This window comes from Chelonoidis abingdonii, chromosome 5, assembly GCF_003597395.2.
Source record: "Chelonoidis abingdonii isolate Lonesome George chromosome 5, CheloAbing_2.0, whole genome shotgun sequence".
In the NCBI taxonomy this organism is placed as follows: Eukaryota; Metazoa; Chordata; order Testudines; family Testudinidae; genus Chelonoidis; species Chelonoidis abingdonii.
The window spans coordinates 30255391-30279003 of record NC_133773.1 but is presented as its reverse complement, the minus strand read 5'-3'; the positions used below and the strand labels follow the sequence as shown (position 1 = coordinate 30279003).

At 41.2% G+C, this 23613-nt stretch overlaps 1 protein-coding gene across 1 annotated transcript in view; it reads left to right on the top strand.

Moving 5' to 3' along the window:
- Positions 1–811: 811 nt before the first annotated feature.
- The window catches only part of ENPEP (glutamyl aminopeptidase), a 48054-nt gene continuing 25252 nt past the window's right edge, over positions 812–23613 (top strand). The window contains exons 1-7 of the mRNA XM_032775510.1: positions 812–1428; positions 9315–9456; positions 10925–11056; positions 16459–16579; positions 19421–19575; positions 20231–20344; positions 22763–22897. Of these exons, the coding sequence (XP_032631401.1) occupies positions 812–1428; positions 9315–9456; positions 10925–11056; positions 16459–16579; positions 19421–19575; positions 20231–20344; positions 22763–22897 (1416 nt within the window). The remainder of the gene's footprint in view (positions 1429–9314; positions 9457–10924; positions 11057–16458; positions 16580–19420; positions 19576–20230; positions 20345–22762; positions 22898–23613) is intronic.

The following is a 23613-nucleotide window of genomic DNA, read 5'->3' as shown; positions in this document are numbered from 1 at the left end:
CATACAACACAAAACACTAATTGCATTGGCTAAGGAAGTAAATACATCCCTGGCTACCTGTTCATATGTGCAGTTCTAAAAGATCTCTTGGAAAATTAGTCCTGTATGTGTGAAAAGAGCAAAGTTTTAAGGCTTGTAACAAAAATGAAGATATATAATTTTATTGCCAATTCTTCTGCCTCTAATCACACAGTAAAACAATGACTCTATAACTGAGGGGAAAAAACTGACAAATTACAAAGATTTTTCTTTAAAACCTTGGAAATTTTATTGCACAAAAACTGTGGTGGAAGTTCAAGGAAATCATTGGTTGTCAAAAAACACCACCACCAACAACAGTATTAAAAATTAGAGGTAGTGGCAAAAGTTGAGGCTTCCTAGCAGTTACACCACTATCTGTGAACTTTCTGAAAGCTGCTGACAGAGCTTTGGCATATAATCTCCTAACTGCTGATTAACATAGTGCTGTTTTATATTTAACTCAGAGCAGAGCAGGAGGAGTAGGGGGTGGGGTTGAACTGCTTATAAGGAGAGTAGAGTAGTAACAGTGTTCCTCTGTGCCAGTTTCCTCCGTCATTCTTCACAGCTGCACTCCTCTAGATCAGCCACTTTTCCTCTGGTTCAGATGAGTGCTACTTTTAATTAATTGAGTGCATAGTGGAAGGAGACGTAAGAGAGACAAAAAGGCTATAACTACACCATTAAAATACAAGCAATCTGCTGGGCTTACTAAAAAACAAGCAGTGCGGAGGTGCTTAATAAGCCTTTTTAAGGTTAATGTTTAGCTTTGAAAGAAGACAGAGGAGCTAAGATGCAGAGAATGGATTTTGAAGATAAGAAGTCCAAGAGGTATTGCATGAAGAAAAAGCATGTGGCCATCATCTGTGCAGTAGTGGCTGCGGTAGGTTTAGCTGTGGGACTTGGCGTGGGATTAAGCAGACCTGAGCCTTGCCAACCTTCCGGAGGCACAGAACAGTCAGCAACCACTACTCCTGGGACAGTGGAGGCAAGCCACTGCCCTCCCAAAAATGATGTAAGTGGAGAATGGACAAATTTCAGGCTACCCACTTACATTAACCCAGAACACTATGATTTGGAAATCAAGCCTATGATGGATGCAGATATCTACACAGGGACAGTCAACATCTCCATCAAATTGAGTGAATCTACCAAGTACTTGTGGCTTCACCTCCGAGAGACCAAGATCACAGAGATGCCCATGCTCCAGAAATCCTCAGGGGAGCAGATTGCACTGATCGAGTGTTTTGAATATGAACAACACGAATATGTGGTGATGGAGGCAAAAGAGATGCTCTCTGCCACTACTGCAAATGACAGCTATCTACTAACCCTGAAGTTCCAAGGCTGGCTGAATGGCTCCCTCGTTGGATTTTATAGAACCACCTACACTGAGGATGGAGTGACCAAGTAAACCCATTTTTTTAAAACTTTGACTTGCACATCTACTTCTACTTGCTCAGACCTGCTATCTCCCTCTCTCGCCTTCTCTCTGTCACCAAATTACATACATTTCTGGGCTCTCTCTTAATTTTCCTGCTTCCCTCAGAAAGGTACAGTATTAAGAATGCCAAAGCAGTCTCCAGGTGGCAGCTTATAAGGAAATGTGGGTTTGAGTTTTTATTCTGAAAAATATTTTGGAACTCTATTGGCCATAGTCTATCCCTGATCTTTGCAAACTCACATCTGGGAGTTGTATGCGGAGACTGAGTCCTATTTGTTACTTTGTGTGTGTAGTCTGGTACATAACATGCAGCTCTGTATGTTGTTTTCGATCACTCCCCAAAGTAAGAACCGTTCAGTGAAATGCCAACTATCTAGCATTGTGGCAGCTTTCTTGACATAACCGCTTTGATGTTGTAAGCAAAAGGAATGTTAGAATCAGAGTTCCACTTTTCCTTCCCCACTGGTTTAAATTACATGTGGGCAGGTTTGAAATTTGGAGGATATCTGTGATATGACATATTTCTGCTCCAGCTCATCCCTTGTAATCAGATCAATGATTATTAAAATGTTGAAGAGGTTTAGCCCCAGTTAAAGAACCCAAAGGTATGTGCTTTTGATGGTTCAATTAACCCTTTCCCTGCCTCAGTTCTCCACTATCTCAAAGGCAGGGTTTGAAAAATCTGTTAGCCAGTGCTAAGTGGCAAACTTTCCCTGGTATGTGTTAGGAGAGGGGCACTAAAACCATCACTTTTTGCTACATTTATGATTTAAAAGTGACATTTCCAGTCCTGATACTTAGACAGTAACCTGGAATCAGCAGACAGGCTATTGGAATACCTCTAGCTTTCCTGAACAGCAACAGAGTGAAATTAACAACTCTAGTCAGTTTTCATTGTTGCTCCAGGTCTGTCTCATCTTATGCTGGGGTTACGTTCTGCAGTTAGTGCGTAAAGTGACAAGCGCGTATAGGCAAAATTACATTGAGTGTAATGGCGGGCGGAATCGCCCACACTATAGAAACAGTGTTTAAATTGTTATTTTTCTCTTTTTTTTGTTTTTTGTTTTTTTCTTGTTTTTGCCGACCGCATAAAGCTGAAATCGCGCATGTTAAAGGCACCTAAGATGCGACAGACCTGTATGTAGAACCAGGTGGTGCAACAGGCAAGAGTTATGTCAGCTTCACTCTGTGCTGACTGGCAATCCCATGAGCAAGAGCAGAGGCAGGCCCTGGCAAGGGAGGATGCAAGGGCAGAGAAAAGAGCAAAGGGCAACTGGCTCCCCTCCCCATATGTATACAAATGGGATGCAGCAGCAATTTGATCTAAGAGGAAGCCATATGGGGAGCATCTGAGCCCCTAGCTGGCTCTTCAGCTATTTTCCCTCACCATCCCTATACAGCTCCTCTGTTATCAATCTAGATAAGGTACTTATGGCCCTAACATCTAACAGCCTCACAATCATTAACACATTTGGTCTCACAACACTCCTGTAAAGTAGGAAGTTATTATTTCTAGTTTATTGAAGGGGAGAGAGAGAGAGAGATGACTTGCCCAAGGTAACGCAAAGAAATCTGTCAGCGAATCAGGGACAGAACCCCAATTTCCTAAAGCCCAGTTCTGAGTCTTAACCACAAACTCATCTTTCATCCCACCCCTCTCTCAGCCACCAGGCCTCAGTTTCAGAAGTAAGAGGGAAAGGTGGAACAGCAGCTCAAAGGTGGAAGCAGGAGGCATCCTGTCTTCATAGCAAGTGTGTGTAGCAAACGGTGGGAAGGGGATGTGTGTGTGTATAGATATTAGAGACTCTGTTAAAAGGACATTATTAAGGTTGCAAAGTCAAACGCTAACATGTTAGGAAATGCCTAAACTAAAGATGCCTGCGTAACCTTAATTGTGGCCCTTGTTTGTATACACTATGATACAGTCTTTAATTACAGCATTGGATGCTAGTTTCCCACAGGACCACTGTCTCACTCAGTAGACAGTGGGGATGGTACTCAATTAATGAGCAGTTATTCATCAATTTGTTGTCTTCTCATCATTCCAGGTGTTATTTACTGGACTCTATTCAAACCCTGCTCTGGAGATGGAATTATTAAATTTCCTCCTGGGTGTTTCTATGGCACTTATTATTGTATCCATATGCTTTACAAACATTAATGAGTTTACCTTCACAACACACCTGTAAACGAAGGGATGTTGCTATTCTCATTTTACAGATGAGGAACGGAGGCACATAGAAATTAAGGTCAAAAGTACCCACTATTTTGAGGTGATACCAGTATCTGATTTTTTTGCAGTGTATGTAGCATTACATAGCATTTTATATATTTAAGCACAGCTCCCAGTGACCTCAGCTGCAGCTGGGAGTTCTCAGCACTTCTGCAAATTAGATATCAGAGTTTCAAGTGAAGCACCATTATTGACCACCTGTGAAAAGTTTGCTTTAACTGATTTTCCCAGCATGACCAGGAACTCTGTGGAAGAGGAAGGGATACATTCCAGTTCTCTAGGACAGCATGCCCTAACCACGAGACCATCCATTCTCTTCTTACAATCTCCCTGCCTCAGTCATTATGTGCCTTCCAACATCAGCAATAAATCAGGCAGGGATCCTATGGACAAGTCTCCTTCATTACACAACCCTGGTTCATTCCCCAAACAGATCTGTTCTGTGTTCTGAATGAGGCAAAGGTCCTCTGGAAAAAATAGTATCTGAGCATGTAATTTATGATGATCATAATGCATATAAATAAGACATCTGAATTAAGGCTGCATGGGCAATCTTAATTCTGGCACTTCCTAACTTTTGAGTACTTGACTTTGCAACCTTAATAACATTTCTTTAATGTAGCTTTGTGTGTTTAAATCTCCTAAGCTTTCAAAAAAGCAAACTTAAAAGCAAGCAAACAGAAATTCCAACATGTGGAATCATATTGGCACTCACATGTTTCATCAGCAGGGTTGGAAGCTTTAGATCCACCACACAGATGTCTGCCACTTAGGCTAACAGAATAACTGATAGAAGTAGACTGTCCTCCTTTATGTGAACCAACACTAGAAGGGGATGAGACACACATTTTACCACTGGCTTTCACAGATATTTTCTGATGGCAGAGGAATGATGAGGGTCACGGATCTTGAGTTTCATTCCAGGCTCTGGAGGGGAGCGTGCTCAAGTGGGCAAACCGTCTTTTGTGTCTCTCTCCCTAGCTAGATTTCTTCTGTCCTGTCCTCTTCAGTTTGTCCCTGTCCCAATGCTGTCTCTCCCCATCTCCATGGCCCCTTGTACAAATCTCATTGTCCTCACCTATTCAGTCCCAGTCGCCTTGCCAAGCCAGTCCTAGCTTCTCTTTGCACTCCTCGTCCCAGTCGCCACCTCCACTCCCAGTCTTCCTCACAACATGTACAGTCCCAGTGTCCTCACCCAACAATTCCCCATTTCCCCCTTCTGGTTCCTCATCTAATCTGTTTTTCTCCCTCTCCATTAGCTCTCAGTCCCAGTCTCCCTTCCTGGGCTCCTAGTTCAAGCTCCGTGTCCTTCCACTCATATCTCCCTTTCTCCTTGCCCCAGTCATCTTTCCCCACCCCCACCCCCCGATCCTGGTTTCTAGTCAGATTTGCCTTCCCTCACCCTGACTTTCTCCCACCAGCTTCACTGCTTGCCAGTTCCAATCCTCCCCGGCTCTTCATCTGATATCAGTCTTCCTCCCCCACCCCCACACTTCCCTCCTTGGCTCCTAGTACCATTCTTCTTGCCCAGCCAGTCCCTGTCTACCCACCCAACTCCTAGTTTCTTTCTCCGCTCCCCTCGCCATCAGCCTACAGTCCCAGTCTTCCCACAAAAGATTCCTTGGCCCAATATAATCCCCAGATTTCCCCTCAGGTCCAGCTCTTGTCCCCTCTGCATTCAAATCAGGCTGCTTCCTCTTCCATGTCAACTGTGCCCAGTGGTGGGTGGGGTCAAGGGTTTGGGTGGGCATTGAGAGCACAGGAAAAATAGGCTTCCTACTCTAAGTTCAGGTACCCAGCCTCCACATGGACCTCAGTGGCCCAGAGCTGTAATTACAGGGAAAGTTCTACTCAGCCCTAGGCTACAGCATGCCCAATGCAAATGAAATCTTCAGTGAATTTGGAGGCCAAACTCTAGCAAGCCACCCCAGGGCACAGTTGACATGGAACATATGCAAACTGTGATATTTCAAAGGCTTATAAACTTGACCAAATTTGGGCAGATTTTCACGGGCATAGCACAGTCCTGACACAAAGGTCACCCACCCCATACCAAAATTTCAAATGCCCCCTCCAGAGCATGCGGGCACTAGAGATTCACGAAGGAAAAAGCACCAGAATTTTTTAACATGGGCAGACAACTTATTTTCCCCTTGCCTTGTTCTCAGAAGCAAGCAACTAAACTATTTTGACTGAAATTTTTCAGTAAACTTCAGCCTGAGGTAGATGCCTGGTGTGGGAGATTTTAGCCCAAATGATAAAAGTTTGGCAATGTTAGAAACATGTGAAAACAGTCTTATCATGGGAAGAATTCGGTGGCATTAACAATAGGCAGTGCTACCAGCCCAGCCTATATTCTGATGTGGGGGGGACCTGGGAGGCGACTGAGCCAGCTGGCAATTAGCTTTCCTCTTGAACAGCCTCAGAAGCTGTGGAACCTGGCTGCTGATGGAGAAGAGGAAGAATGGCAGGGAGGAGTAGGTGGAGTGGAAAAAGCCCACTGGAGAGCTGCTTCTGCCCGGGCAAAGGATTGCTTAAGCATTGCTGCAGCTCCTTTTCTTTATACACTGGGCACGGGTCCAGACTTCACTGTCCCTTGGATCCACCTCTGGTTTTATACATTCACCAGAGTACAATGTTAGGTCCCAGAGGAAGGATGAGTCAGTGGTTTGGGGACTAGCCTGGGACTTGGGAAACTGGGGTTTAATGCTCTTCTTTGTCACAGAGTTCCACTATGACACTGGACAATCAGCTTCTCTGCACTTCATCTGTGAAATGAGGATAATAGTGCTTCCCTACCTCACAGGGTCGTGGTGAGGATAAATACAACAAACAGAATGTGAGGTGCTCAGATGTGAGGATAACGAGGCCTATAAAAGTGCCAAATAAGCATCAGCCTAGAGCATGACAGACTTTTTTTGTCCTCAGCTGCCATCAAGAGATGTGAAATAACTCCAGTTTCTTTTCTTCTGGTATTACTGAGGATACAGATGGGCAAGGCAGCTGTGTCTTGGCTTTGCATAACTAAAATCTGGTTCAGATCTGAGTTCCCTTTTATTCAAACCACTGGAGTGAAGCACTGTGTGGCTGTGGAGGGGGGCTCAAATGGTGCTAGTTTGAGCACATCTCCAGCTGATAAGGAAGTTGGTATTCCTGGTTTTGTTGGTTGCACAGATGTGAAATCGTTTTCCATTCTCTGCTTGAATTTTCTCTATTTACAAGGAAGCCAAGGCAGTTGTGGCAGGCAGAAAACACATTTTGCCAGGACTTTGTATCCTTATTAAAGTGCCAAAATTTCCCTGAGAAAGTGATGAATCTATGTTTGCAAAAAAAAGGTATGAAAATCCATTACTTATCTGAGGGAGACAAAAAATTCTCTATCTTTCTAATGAAAATCTGTATATGCTTGGCAAAAAATGGTAATTTATCATCTCTCTAAATGTAGCAATGTTTTATTTTGGGAACAACAGCTGCATGTGGTCACAGACAGATCTCCTCTCAATATTCCTGGTACATTTACAACTTTGTCACTTCTGGTTCATGTTTTAAAAACCTAGAGATCAACAGAAATTGCAGGGGCAGAATCCACCTTATAAAAAAGAGAGAGTTTTTATCTTAAAACTAAGTTATACAATATTTCATTTTTTCTTTAATTACCATTTGTCTGCACAGGAGCGTGGCCTGGTCTAGAGATCTCTGAATCAACCCCCATGAATCGTGGCATTGAAACATTGCATCACTGGTGTTTCAGCCCACCACAAATGCATGAGGATATATGGTTTATCACCTTCTAAATCAGTGAAAAGATTCTTGAGGAATATGGATAGAAGAGTGTCCAAATACACGGCCAGCTCTAGCCATTTCGCTGCCCCAAGCACGGCGGCATGCCGACGGGGGGACTCTGCTGATCGCCGGTCCCGCAGCTCCGGTGGAGCATCTGCAGGCACACCTGCGGGAGATCCGCTGGAGCTGCGGGACCAGCGAACCCTCTGCAGGCTTGCCTGTGGGAGGTCCACCAGAGCTGCCTGCCACCCTCCCGGCAACTGGCAGAGCGCCCCCCGCGGCATGCCTCCTCAAGCATGCACTTGGTGTGCTGGGGCCTGGAGCTGGCCCTGTCCAAATATATACAGTTTTTTAAAGCAACAGCTGTAAAACATTGTCCAGGAGATTGAAGTTAACTTGGTTGTGAAATATCTTCCAAACCCTAAAAAGAGGAGAACGAGACAACTTACAAAGCAGAAGAAACTCCATTAAGTCTAAGCTATTTTGAGAGGTTTAAATAAGGTGATATTCATTACACTTCTTCCTCCAAGACCATGAATTCAAGGCATTTGAGTGAGTGTCCAAATGAATATGAATATTAAAAAATCGAGCTGTATTACCTCCTCAGATTTCTGCATGAACCTTGCTGCTACTCCAGGTTCTTAATGACCAGTTTAGTATTTAACCATCACGGGGGAAAGCCAAAGACAACAGAAGCATTGAAAAATTGGTTGTCAAATGAACTTGTGATGGTAGTAAAGATCTATAATTTATTATGAGTATTTTTAATTACTTTTTTGGGAAAGAACAAAAAATCCACACCTTACCCTAATGTAGCTTGAGCAGCTGTAGAAATGCTGTCCGAAAATGCACTGCATTCCAAATTAATTGAAGAGATATCAGAGATGTGTTCCTCCATCAATCAGAACAGAGAGCATGTTCCATCCCTGAACAGCATGCTGATAGGGGAAAACTTGATTTCATGTAGGAGGATGTTTCATGAAAACCTTGGCAACATTTTCTAAATGATACCATTTTGCAACAACTCCCTTAGTCATTTCTATCTAAGTGAGCCCACTTCACTTCCAAGCTAAAACCCACAAACACACTTGCACTGATTTGTCATTAAGTGTTCCACCCTATTTCAAACATTTCATGTCAATGCACAATTCATTGCTGAAGTCAGTAAAGTTTAGCAGCACTGGCAGCCAGATGTACAGGGTAACCTCTAAGTGATAAATGCCTAGAACAAGAAAGTACTGTGCAGGCAGCTCCAGTATTTTGTGGGGGTGGGGTTAAACCATCACTCAGAAACTTTTGAAAATGCCTTTCCAAAAGAAGCTCAGGTCCCGATCCTGTAATGAGCTCCAGGAAGACCCAATCAGTGGTGCTTCCTATGGGCAGAACAGTCCATTCATTCAGAGCTCATCACTAGATCAGGGCCTTAGTTTCCTTTTAGTTGAGGACATTACTAATGTTTACTAATATGAAGTCAATAGGGTTACTCACATTGGTAGGATGAACAGGATTTTCCCCTTACTAGGGGAGGAACTGCTTGTGTTTTACTTTTCCTGTGCTTAAAAAATATTTAAGCACATCCTCCATTTGTGATTAGCAGTTTTACCTGTTTTTTGTTAAAACACCTACTGGTTGTGACTTCTAGAAGCCGACGTATATTTGGGGGGTTATAAATATTTAAGTTGTATCTTTATAAAAAGACCACTGACAATAAAACTTTTTCTGGTTCTACTACAGTTTGCAGTGCTAACAAACAATTATGTTCACACATGGAAATAACAAAGAATGGCTATCATGAAGGCATAGGACAATGCAACAATCTTTTTGTTTATTTTAAAGGAGCATAGCAGCTACTGATCATGAGCCAACAGACGCACGGAAGTCGTTTCCTTGCTTTGATGAGCCAAACAAAAAGGCAACTTACAACATATCAATCATCCATAAAGACCCATTCAAAGCACTCGCAAACATGCCCGTAGAGGTATGTATTTCACAAATGTACTACATAAGTAGAATGATTCTGTAAAACAAATGTAAGAGTAATTCAAATAAAAAAACAGCCTAACTGCCCTGTTCTGTACATTTTCCCTGAAACTCTGGTATGGTCTACTGTCAGACACAGGCAACTGGGCAAAATGAACAATGGTCTGACCCAGTATGATCTCTCTTGTGTTTTTATATGCTAAAAATACACCTTTTTTTCCTGAGTGTAGACATAGCTTAGAAACTTACTGTTGTTTTTCATAGACTACTTCATTTTGTAGGAAATGCTGATGGAGTTTCTAGGAGCAATTTGAGTAAGTTGAAAGTAGAAGCACAGTTAACATATTTTGGAAACATATTCAAAACATAAAGTACTGAAGCAAGGTTCTACAAAAGAATTTGATCAATTATTTTGCACTGAAATTGTGTGAAATTTACTTTTGGAAGAACAGGGGAGATACTGATTTCATTTGAATGTTTCTTTGAGATTAGGGGGTATTTGCCCCTCCACAGTCTTAAAAACTCAAAGAGATACTGGGGACAAGAGATATGAGAATAGAGCTGCTTGAATAATGGGAAAAACAGATTTGTGACTATATAAATAATTTCCTTTAATTTGTTTCACTCTTGCTTGTGGTATCAAAACATCTGTTATTCATGTAAAGGAAGTTTATTGTATTTCTACTATAGGTGTAGTATCTATTATTTGCCATTGGCTTTTTTTACTTTTATAGAGAGTCATCCAACCAGGGATATATATACACACCACATGACCAGTAATAAATAATGAACAGTTGAAGTAATTTGTCCAAACTATTCAGCAAATATTTAAAAATACCAAGTACATTTGCTAAAAATCAGGACTGGCTTGCAATGGATTAACAAACCAAAGATCTGGCCAGCTCTAAGAACGAAAGGGTGTCTGAACAGTCCCTTGCAAAGCAAACCCACCAAAGTTTATAGCACTAATTACTACTAACACTGGATTGGATTCAGTGGGCTAAATTCTGCTCTCAGTTACATCTGTACTTCCTCACTAGCTTCAGGAAAGTTGTGCAGGTTTAAAGGAGGGCATAATTTGCCCTCATCTTTAATTTCTTCAACATTTTGGTTTTATGGAGCCATTTCAAGAAGGCTAGCTAGAAAATACATTAAATGGGACTCAAGCATATTGAAAAGCTCATTTTAACAAGAGTATATAAGCACAGACATGCACGGTTTGATTTCTTAATGCAAATAGCTAGAAATAAAAAACTCACTCTTAGTGCATAAAAACAAAGCCCCATCATATGCATTCCACCTTTAAGAAAAAAATCACTTTGCATGTTCCCATCCCATGAGCTGTGTAAAGCCAGAGAGACAATTCATCATTCCTGTAGCTCTATGTTCCTATAGCTGAATGTTTTACTCTTTTATGCACATGTTTGCAGTTTCACAAGGTAAGAATTATTTTTCTCCTTCTTCAGCAAACAGTTCAAGTGGGTGATGGCTGGAACAGGACAACTTTTCAGAAATCTGTCCCAATGAGCACATATTTGGTGTGCTTTGCTGTGCATGAGTTTGAATGGATAGAAAGAAAGTCTGCCCGTGGAATTCCTGTAAGTCCAATTTTCATTCTGAATACATTCCAGATGCGAGTTTTAAAACACATAAATCAGCTTTTCATATTGTATTGCTTAATCTTCTCATTCTTATGGCCTGTGTTCTGCAGGAAGTCAAACTAGATGATCAAAATAGTCCCTTCTGGCCTTAAACGCTATGAATCTATGTGGACCTCATGTTTCTCTTGCTTATTAATCAACACTGAAAAACTTGAGTCATAGCAATGCATCGTTATATAAAAATGTATAGTGTACAGTTATTAATTATATTACAGTAGTGCCTATATGCCCCAATCAGACTAGGAATGATGCAGACATGTTAAAGAGAGACAGTCCCTGCCCTGAAGGGCTGAAACCTCAGGTCTGAACTGAGTATGTTTGGATTTGAATCCACAAATCTGAAGGGGGTCCTATAATTTTGGCTCCAGATTGTATCCAAAAGAGTAAGGAGTCTGTTTTCCCATTTTGGTTTGGATTCAGCCAAAAATCGTACAAGAATGGCTCTACTCATGAGATTTTTACTATTCAAAATCTTGCGGGATGAGTAAACAAGGTTTTACCAGAGTTGTTGAATCTGACGTGAAACCCCAGCCATGATTTAGCCTTTCACGCAACCTCTTATTGAGTCTGAACATAATCTGGAATGTGCAACCTCGTTAACTAGCTATTCGTCCAAGTTTTTCAATGAAAGACAGAAAAATTCTTCCAGTGTGGTGCTGTTGCTAGTTCCCTTCTTACTCTTCTAAGAATCAGACAACACACTTTTGCAGTAAGGATGTTTTAACCATTTGCTCGAGCTACTTTATTACTGTTCTAGAGAAAATACTGTCTAATGACTGGAAATCCAGATTTCTGGATTACATTCCCAACACTGCCATTGACTCACTATGTGACCTTCTGTGGCTAAATCAGTACTTTGCCTCAAGTGTCCCAATCTGCAACTCAATCCCTTCCTAAAATTATAGGGTTTTCACAAAAATCCCAGAATCTCACCTCACTTCTTAGCAAAGATCTAATAGCACTGCTCTGTGCTGAGGTCTCCTTACTCTAAAACTTTATGTATTTGTACATCTTAGCGCATTTGTCTAAATACGTGACCAGAGTACATTTTGCGATGTGATGCAGTATCCTTGATTTTTTTAAAAATTTGTATTTGTTTGTTTAGTTGCAAATCTAAGTCATAAACTATGACTCCAAACCTTTAGATCAAGGTGCTACTGTAGTTCTCAAATAGGCTGCTCCACTTGGTTTCAGTGTCAGGGCTATGTTTATCTAGCCTAGACACAGTCTCTCTAGATCTTAATCATCTACATGATCAGAATTTGCATGGGTCTTTTGCAAAATTTATTCAGGGAAAAAGGTGGAGTGCTGCAACCGCACATGAAGTCATTGTTTTGTATATACAAAAGCCCTCCCATTCTACGTTCCGCTACCACACTCTAGGTTGTGAGTTAGGGATTGACCTTTGTTGTTTCAAAAGGGAATATTAAAGCAAAGTTGTAGTATGACTGTAGCTTTTGTGAATAAAAATGAATATCTACAAGTTACAAAAACATACATACCTCACTCTTATATAGCGCTTTAAAGTGTGTGTATAGGGGGAGGGGATGTTAATACCAGAAGAGAGTTTGCATGAAGAATCCCCATCTAGTTTGGGCTATAGTTCTTACACATTTTATTTACATTGGTCAATAAAAATGCCTTAAGGTTTGGCTACACTAGAAAGTTTTGCTGCTTAGATGTAGCTAAAGCAGCAGCTCCCCCTTAATGTGGATGCAATTATACTGGTAAAAAACGTGCTAATGCTAGTATTGCTTATTTCAGTTCTGGAGGCAGAACAGATTATACAAATGTAATGCATCTTTTTACCAGTATCATTTTGCCCACCCTAGGCCTTTCACCAGTATAACTATTTCAGATGGGAACACCCTTAACCAAAATAGTTACGCTGGTAAAACTCAGGCTACATCTTCACTACCCGCCGTATCGGCGGGTAGCAATCGATTGCTCGGGGATCTATACATCGGGTCTCATCTAAACGCGATATATCGAACCCCGAATGCACTTATATGGATTCCGGAACTCCACCAACCCGAACGGAGTTGCAGAATCGACAGGAGGAGCCGCAGACATCGATCCCGCGCCATGAAGACGGTGAGTAATTCGATCTTAGATACTTTGACTTCAGCTCGTTATTCACGTAGCTGAAGTTGCGTATCTAAGATCGATTTTCCCCCGTAGTGGCGACCAGCCCTTTGAAACATAGACCAGGCCTTACCATAGTGATCAGCATTGCTAGTCAAACAATGGGACAAATCAACTCACAAATAAATTTATTCAAATTAAAATGCCAGTGCTCACTGGATTAATTATTGGCAATAAATCATTTGACCAGCTCTACTAACTACATAGCAGGATAAGATAGTGAGACTCTGTAACACAATATATTGCTTTTTAATCAAAACAAAACAATGCAATTACACAGAAGTCTCACAATATACAATAAAAGCTCTTGAAACTCTTTTGGGATCCCTTCTGAGTTGTTGTTCTAGCAGAGATAAGGGTGGAAGAGAGAATGAATAAAATGCCTGCAGCTTCAAATGATCATAAGGAATCGATTACTACATCAAGTCAGATGTTAAATCTATGTTTTGAGTTTCATAAAGGGAGATTACACAAATCAAAACATAAAAGTAGGTTCTGACAGGTGCAAGAGATTTTCGAGTATGGATCAGCTAGGGGAATGAAGCACACTAAACTGAGTAAAGAGATTACTGAAGGGAAAGTTGCAGACAGTAATTGCAAACCAACCCTCGTGGAAATCCCATGGTCCTGATGAAAGCCCAATTAAATTTTAGAAGCTGCTTTTTTCCTTTCAGTTATCTTCCTCACCACTTTTTCTTGAAGAAAGACTTCAGTACAAAGAAATTAAGCTATCAACTGCCAACCATGGCTCCTCACCACAGGCCAACTCCTTTGTCCAGTTCAAAGCCTAGACTTGGTCAGGATTTTTTTCAAGGGAACATTTTTTCCATCAGAAGATTCTTTTCCGTGATTTTCCTTTAGATTTTTGACTAAACTTTCATCTGGAAGGTTTCTTGGCTCCAGGATGGAATTTATGGTATGTGTGTGAGAATGCAAAAGAGTAAGGGCATGCCCCTGGGATATGGAAGACCCAGGTTCAAATCCCTGCCTGATTCAGAGCAGGAATTTGAAGCTAGATTTCTAAATCCCAGGTGCGTGTCCTCACCTCTGGACTACTGCCTATTCTGGATTCTCATTCTTTTACTTTTGACCATAAATTCCATCCTGGACCCTAGAAACCTTCCAGACGAAAGCTTTGTCAGCACAAACACTTTTCTCAGAAAAGTTTTGATTTTGACAAATTGGCATTTTCTGAAAAAAACTGTTTTGCCAAAAAATGCTCATCCAGCTCTAATTGTACATTTTTGAAGGAAAAGGTCCCTGGTCTCTTAAGCCTGGGGGATATTCCATTGCTAAATAGCAATACAAAATGAATTACCATGTGGCAGCGGCAGTTCCTGATCACAGATAGTGGAGGCATGAAAAATCAGCACTTGACATATCACTTTTTCTCCTCTTCGTTAAAAAATGTAATTATAGATTTAAAATGTGCATGCATACACCTTAATATCCAAACATACTGCACAGTTAATTGACTAGTCTGTAGTTTGCAGGTTATAATAAACAAATCCAAGTAAGAAATATCATAGAACATGCATATTACCTCATAAAAGCCAAGAGCCTATCCTCCTCATACCAGCTTTGGAATTTTCTATTAAAATGTCACTCTCACAAGCCAAGCTCTAAGCACGATACTTTGTAGATGGCTTAGCAGCTATCACACATGCCTATTCCTACCTTACTCCACTGCCAGTCTATTTTTACAATACTAATGTTAATAGTCAGACAGAGTTTAGTCTGCAACCCTTCTATTAAAGGAAGTTTCCTACACTTACCTGAACCATGAAAAGTTGAGAAACTGTCCGGCCAATGCAGAACTGGAATGCTAAGGGTAACCAGATCTGGGGAGGAAAGTGAAGGAACCATACAGCAGAGCACACTTTACTATTGCTTCAAAAAGGAACAATATCTATCCACTAAATGAAACATATAGAGAGACCAATGATTGTGTGATGTCCTGCCTTTAAAAGTTCTGGGGACTCTGTACTCTCCTCCCTCCCACCCTTTCCATCCCCAAGTGCAAAGCTTTTGCTACCAGAACAATAAAGCGACCACAGCAGCGAGTGTATGTCTATCAGTTCCCTCTGCATCTGTCAGTCTGTCTCTGTTGTCTCCTCTGCTGGTTCCAGAAGTATACCCATTTGACCATAACCTCCTGGGCCCAGGATGTGCCAGCTCCTTGATCCAATGCCCTAAAATGCTAGGTTGCAATCCTGCACTGGTAGGTCTGTGTGGGGAAGGTGTTCCCTACCTCCTCTCCCCTGTACAGTGCACTTCTATAGCACAGAGTTGTGGAATACAATTGTGTATCTACTCTTGTTACAAGGAAACTCTAAGATACCAAACAACTAGAGGGGAAAAAACCACCCTTTTTTCCAGCTGGTTTTCTTTGTATGTGTATGTGGTTAGTTAAGCTGTTTTGTTGATAGCGGGTTGCAGCCCCTCCTGTCTCATGCAGTAGTCTTAGGAGAGCATGCATGCCTATTGTTCCTGAGGGGTGTCTATCAGTAACAGTGGCAAAGCTTAAGAGTGCTAATTTGGGGACGCTATCCCTTCAAAACACTGAAAAGCATAGCTGGTCTTCCAACAAATAAGTTTCCTAAATCTATTCAAATTTGATGTGGTGGCTTTCACTAATTATTGGGAAATGAGGTCAAAGGTAAAATCCTAATTAACTTAAGTGATGGTCAAAAGTCCAGATAGAATTTGTTGAAAGCAGAGGAGCAGACAGAAGTGTGGGTTAGCAAAATATAGCCTAGGTTTGTCCTTCGTGTTACTTTTTACTTATATAGCATAACACCATAGATGCGAATGGTACCTTACAAAACAAGCAAAGACAGAATTCCCACCCAAAGAGCTTGTAATCTAAGATTGGACCAAAAAAAGGAAATGATGGAGTGAGAGTGGCTGGGAGGAATGAAGAAAATAAGCTCATAATGTTTCATGGATGAATCGTGCACAGATTTGGGGTGGTTACACATGGATTTAATCTATATATAAAGTTGACATTTCATAAGCCTCGTCATATAAGTGGTTTAGACAAGGGTCTTAGTGTTAGATTTAATCTTCCAGAGAAGAAAAGTCAACCATATTATCCTTCTCTTTGCTAAATGATGCCTCAGTGCTAAATATAATTGTTTTGTTTTGTCCAACTGGGATCTGCTCTAATTATATTTCTCCACTTTGTTTTACAGCTCAGGATATATGCACAGCCACAGCAAATACACACGGCAGAATATGCAGCAAATGTTACTAAAGTTGTATTTGACTTCTTTGAACAGTATTTTGATATGAATTATTCTCTTCCAAAATTAGGTGATTACTACCATTTATATTCTTCATTCTCTTAATTTACTATCACAGTTTTGTTTTCTGCTCTGTGTCATTGTTTTTTCATGGGAGAGTGAGAATATAGAAATTTTGCTGCTAGCTATGCTGAAGTCTGCTGAGATTAAGACTTTATAGTTCAAGATGCTCTTGTATGTCAAGATGGGAGGCTCAGACCCAATTAGGACATTCTCCTCCCTTCATTCTGGCAGCTTGAATCCAAAACACTGGCTCTACACACTGCTATTTTAGAGTGTCCAATTTTAAATAATGAGAAATGTCGGTGACATCAACAGAGAAACAATATGGGCTAAATACAGCCAGATGCAGCTTGAGATAAACTGGTTCAGCTCCTAAGGAAACTTCTCGACCAGAGTTACCGGTGACATAAATGATGCAAGTCATGTGACTTGCTCCAATTTTTGTGCACTCATTTCCACCAGGGTGGAGTTTGGATCCAAGACTATAATTTATTTTCTATAGATATGAATGAAGAGCCCAAATTCAAACAAAACCAACCTTGATACTGAACCAAATTTTGCCTGTAGCCCTTATATTTTAAGGTCCCAGAGCAAAATATTGGATCTGAGCATCCCTAAATTTGGATGTTTGAAATCTGGATCTGATTTGTGAAATTTGAACTAATTGAGGATACAGTTAGAGCTGTGAAAAAGCTATAGAAGTATCCTCTGCTATAAAATCCAAAGGTATAGTTTATTAAGGTTTATAAACTTAACTCAAAAGGATGGACATTTAAAAAAAAAGCAGTTAAGGTAGCCAGAGGATTTCTTTTTAAAAAAATCATGCTATCCGTTGTCTAATGGGTTACCCATATAAAGCAACTGACATGCTAAATTCTCTGAAAGTTTTGACCTTCCTCTTCTCCTCACCCCTAAGTATCAACTGAGTCGCTATAAATGTCCATTTACACTAAAATTACAAGTAAGTCAGGAGACGTAGCTACAATACAGTTGTCCCTTTACCTGGCTACAAGCTGGCTCCAATTTGTGGATCCATTTAAACTGGATCTTAACTGTCTATAACCAAGTGCATGTTTCTGTAACGTATCTGATGCCCAGTTAAAGAACATTGATAAGGTCCCATCTACATTGCGAAGTGGAACTCTGTCCCCTGAATTAATAATATTTGTAATGCACCAACTTAGAGATTTTATATTGTGCTCCTCAAAGTGCCAAGTTGTAGGATACAAACAGCTCAACTCTCCAGTTCAAAACTAAAAGTTCATCTTTCCTTCATATTGTTATGACATTGTCCCTTCATTATTATAAATTGACTAAATCAGAAATAATGAACCAAAGAGGGTTTTAACAAAATGATTATTTTAAAGAAATTAATTTACTGTCACATCAAAACTTCTGGCATCACTATTTTTCTTGTGTTCCTCATTTTGGATCTTTTGACAGATTATATAACGTGTCCCGCAGACCTTGCCAAATTGACAGCTGTGACTAGTGACCTAGCTGGCTAGAATAAACACTTGCAATTAGAGCTGTGTGTAAGGCTTTCTGTCCAATTTTGAATTGATTTGTATTTTACCCTTTCCCTTATCCTCACAGAACAGAATGCATGGCCAATCATAGAATCATGGAAGATTAGGGTTGGAAGGGACCTCAGGAGGTCATCTAGTCCAACCCCCTGCTCAAAGCAGAACCAACCCCAACTAAATCATCTCAGCCAGGGCTTTATCAAGCCGGGCCTTAAAAACTTATAAGGATGGAGATTCCACCACCTCCCTAGGTAACCCATTCCAGTGCTTCATTCAGGGCCGGCGCTTTCATTTAGGCGACTTAGGCAGTCGCCTAGGGCGCCAGCATTATGGGGAGAGCGGCATTTTGCCAGGGGAGCAGCAGGCAGCTCCGGTGGAGCTGCCACAGTCGTACCTGCAGAGGGTCTACTGGTCCCGTGGCTCTGGTGGACCTGCCGCAGGCATTTCTGCGGACGGTCCGCTGGTCCCGCGGCTCCGGTGGACCTGCCGCAGGCATTTCTGCGGACGGCTTGCTGGTCCCGCAGCTCCGGTGGACCTGCTGCACCGGAGCCGTGAGACCCGTGCGCGGGGCGGCAAAATGGCCCGGCGCCTAGGGTGCCAGAAACCCTGGCGCCGGTCCTGGCTTCATCACTCTCCTAGTGAAATAGTTTTTCCTAATATCCAACCTAGATCTTCCCCACTGCAACTGGAGACCATTCCTCCTTGTTCTGTCATCTGCGAGTCCATAATTCTCATTTTAACTTGTACTGATTATGGAACATGAAGAAGTGACTCCACAGTTTGAATGAGAAGCAAATGTTGTTCACCATATGGGGGATTAACTTCAGTTAATAAGTCAATAAATATTTGTTATTCAAGAGGGCGACAAACAATGACATGCCTCATTATGCTACAGACAGTTTCAGATGCTTTATTGCCTACAGCATATCCCCAGAAAATACTAATAATTTCTGGAGCCAAATTTAAGTGTTGGATCATATGTGTGTTTCCATAGTTTGAACAGCATTTTATCTGGGGACAGATCTTTGACTAGTGTAAACTGTCAGAGCTACATTAAAGTCAATGCAGCTATGACAATTTACAGTCAGTTGAGGATCTACCCCATGTATCACTGAGCATCCTACACATAGGACCAGAGACCCTGGGGTTCACTCTGTCATCGCAGTATGTAATATAGAAGACTGTCAAATGATGAGCAAAAATACAAGTTATTATCTTATGTTGTGAATAATCAAATGAATATCTTCCTACCTAAAAAGGAAATATCACTTAAGAATCTTAGAGAACACAATGTTTACCTAGCTGTCTTTCTTTCAATATAGATAAAATAGCTATTCCAGATTTTGGTACTGGTGCTATGGAAAACTGGGGTCTGATCACTTACAGAGAAACAAACCTACTTTACGATCCCAAAGAATCTGCTTCATCCAACAAACAGAGAGTGGCAACTGTGATTGCCCATGAGCTCGTTCATCAGGTAGATTTTATTAAATGTTTAATATTTTTAAAGCACTAGAAGCGCACAGTATCCGCACCTCATTTATGAAAATAATCAGCCATACATTTGGTTCCAGGGCTTCTAAGTAAGTTTAAACCTCACTTTAAAATAAGTGCACAAAGGCAATTCTGCTGTTGGAGTTTTACAGTACTGGAATTACTGCAAATGGACTCTTCTCAGAAAATTAGATGCTTAGGACCAGGTTTTCAGCCAGCCTCTGAAAAATCTGCCTGCAACATCATCTCTCTCACATCCACCCATCCACATCATTTACATGTGCAGATATGTGATTTAAGCTTGCAAACGGATGCTGTGATTTAAGTTTGCAAGCGGAAGCTGCTTGAAAATTTGGTCTATATAAAGGTAAAGCAAATCAAGAGGAAGAAACTAAAAATACTTCCAGTGGTATATGAATCAGTACCAAATCACCGCTGTTACATGTAATTTCATAATACAAATGATTAATGTGAGTCATCATCTGAATTCCCATTAAAAACCTAGCTTTATGACAAATTCTTCTTCGTGGCAACAGGAAGAGTGTAAACAAATGGAGATACTGCATGAAGATTTGCAAAACTATAATATACACTTATCACGGTGGCTAACATTTCATATTTAATGCTTACAATTATAGTGGTTTGGAAACATTGTGACCATGGATTGGTGGGACGACTTGTGGCTAAATGAAGGATTTGCCAGTTACTTTGAGTTCCTGGGAGTAAATGCTGCAGAAACTAGTTGGCAAATGGTAATTATTTCTACACTATGTTTTTTATTTTGGAATAGAATGAAAATACGGGTCATGTCACAGACACTGAAAACAAGGACACATAGTGGATGCATGTACACTTAATTATTGTGGCACACAGATATACAGAGAAAGGAGAGACCTGAACAAATTGACTTGTGTGGTTATATACCACAGATCTCTATTGGTTGGACTGTGAAAGGACTTGCTGGGTTTCTAAACTGTTCCTGCTAACTAGGTTTTGGTCTGAAACTAGTCTATAAGACCTGCAAAGTTCTGCTCACCTGAGAAGAGTAATGTTTTGATGAGTAAAATATTAAACTTATCATAGTAAAGAATCATAAGTGGATTCTGAGCCTGGTCATGGTGATTTTGCAAAGTGGCTATAAGCCCTACTCCTGAAAAATGGAGATGGAGAGTCTCCATTTATAGATTCAGAAGAGTTGAATGGTGTGTGTTGGGGGGGAGGGGAGGGGTTACAGAAACACAATCCAACCTGGAATGTGAATCCCTTTGAAGTCTGGTGGATTGGTAAATGTGGGTTTAGGGTGAATGTATTCTGATCCAAACCTTTCTCTACAGCTTTGGTTCAGTTGGGGGAAATCAGTTCTCCAGATCCAGCTCCTGCAAGCATTTTAAGCACTGTGACTTAGAACCATGCTCAGAGCAGGTCTAATCAAAATAATGCTTAAAACAGCAGTGACTGCAGGTGGCCTGTCTATCCTAAAGCTCCCAATATTGCTAACAGTGAAGCTTTATGATTCTGCAAGTAAAACCCACACACCTCCTGGGTGTGGTGTTCTTCCCATCTAGTGGCACTGAGGCCACAAGAGATGCAGAGAGATATTAATGAGTTTGCTCTACAGCCTCAGCTAACAGCCAGTTGACTTTTAGCTCATGCAGTAGAGGCTCATGCACTAGCACTCCAGAGGTCCCAGGTTCGATCTCACACCACGACGACTGCGGTCTATTGGAGTTACAAGTATGTAACCCACACGTTCTGTCCCATCTAGTGGCACTGAGACCACTTAGAGAGAGATTAATGAGCTCGCTCTGCAGCCTTAGCTAACAGACAGTTGGCTTTTGGCTCATGCACTAAGCTCCAGGGGTCCCAGGTTCGATCCTACCCGCCAATGACCAGGGTCTGTCAGTGTTACACAAGAAAAGGAAAGCAGGTGCTTCTTTTACACACTGGGGATTAATAACTGCTTGTCTGAATTAGGTGCTTTTGTTGTCTGTCAAAAACAGATGCTGTGGCCCGTATCTCCCAAATTAATATGTGACTCTACCTACCATATGCATTCCTACTTTTATTTGTATATAGAGGAGGGACTTTAGTTTGTTAAATTTTTATTACATTAAATACTTTATAGCAAAATACTGATCACTGGCCCATTTACTTTAGCAGTGACCAGAGCATATCTGATACTTCAAAGAAAAGCAAAAAAAACAATATTCATTTGTGCAATGCTGTGCTGTACGTGGGGGAGGGATCCTTTCTTACCCTGGATTAATCTCTTTACTACCTGAAGTATGAAATTCCATTATTCTTACTTTAACATACATAACTACGTGTTATTATTGATCATGAAGTTATGTAGCCCCTTTTTAAATCTAGACACAGTATATAACTAAGGGTATGGCTACACTTGGAATTTCAAGGCGCTGCCACGGCAGCGCTTTGAAGTGTGAGTGTGGTTGGAGCGGCAGCGCTGGGAGAGAGCTCTCCCAGTGCTGCATGTAAACCACATCCTTTACAGGTGTAGCCTGCAGCGCTGGGAGCCACGCTCCCAGCGCTGCCGCCCTGATTACACTGATGCTTTACAGCGCTGTATCTTGCAGCGCTCAGGGGGGTGTTTTTTCACACCCCCGAGTGCGAAAGTTGCAGCACTGTAAAGTGTGAGTGTAGCCATACCCTAAGGCATAGAGCTGTACACCAGTGAATGGTATAACAAAGTTATGTAAAACTTTAGTCGCACTCATCTATTAATCAAGAGTTAAGCGAATATGGATCACAGGTTACTGGATCGGACAAAGGAAAAGCGAAAAAAAAAACAGGGAAGAAGAAACCCTATGTACTCCTCAACTTGACCTCTATATAGCCATCTGTGCTATGTCTCAAAGCTGAAATTGGTAATAGTGTCCCTTTTTTGCCTTGCTGAGCTTTTTGTGTTGTGAGACGCACATGTTCAAACAGGATTCTGTAAGAGGTAATTTATCATAACAGAGGGGAAAAGTCCCCATCTTGGAAATACAGTGCTATTGCACAAGACATTCTGTAGAGGAGGTGAATTTTCATTCACCTCCTCCATCCACATCCCCATGTACCAAAGGCAGATCTGAAGCTTCCATTGAAAGTCATAAACTATTTGTTCTTTGAGTAAGAGTTACAGTCCTGGTTTTGTTTCTGTTTACCAGCTTGATCAGGTGTTAATTGACGACGTGCTGCCTGTGATGAAGGACGACTCCTTGTTGTCTTCTCACCCTATTGTGGTCAGTGTGTCATCTCCAGCTGAAATAACATCCGTATTTGATGGCATATCATACAGCAAGGTAGGACAGGCCTCACATTATAATCTTAATGATGACAAAGGGGGTTTAAGGAGGAGACAAAAAACAATGTAGATCACAGACAATCAGCCTGTATCTGCACTAGCCTTTTTCTGAAAAGTTCCCCACCCTTACTAATACTGTGACAGGTTTCAGAGGGGTAGCCATGTTAGTCCTACATCAGCAAAAACAATGAGGAGTCTTTGTGGCACCTTAGAGACTAACAAATTTATTTGGGCATAAGCGTTTGTTGGCTAAAACCCACTTCATCAGATACCTGGAGTGAAAAATACAGTAAGCAGGTGTAAATATACAGCACATGAAAGATGGGAGTTGCCTTACCAAGTGTGGGGGGTCAGTGCTAACAAGACCAGTTCAATCATGGCGGATGTGGCCCATTCCCAGCAGCAGACAAAAAGGTGTAAGTATCAACAGAGGGAAAGTTATTTTTTGTGGTGACCCTGCCACTCCCAGTCTTTATTCAGGCCTAATTTGATGGTGTCAATTTTGCAAATTAATTCCGGTTCTGCAGTTTCTCGTTGGAGTCTGTTTTTGAAGTTTTTTTGTTGAATAATTGTCCCTTTTCAGTCTGTAATTGAGTGTCCAGGTAGGTTGAAGTGTTCTCCTACTGGTTTTTGAATGTTACAATTCTTGATGTCTGATTTGTTTCCATTTATTCTTTTGCATAGAGACTGTCTGGTTTGGCCAATGTACATGGG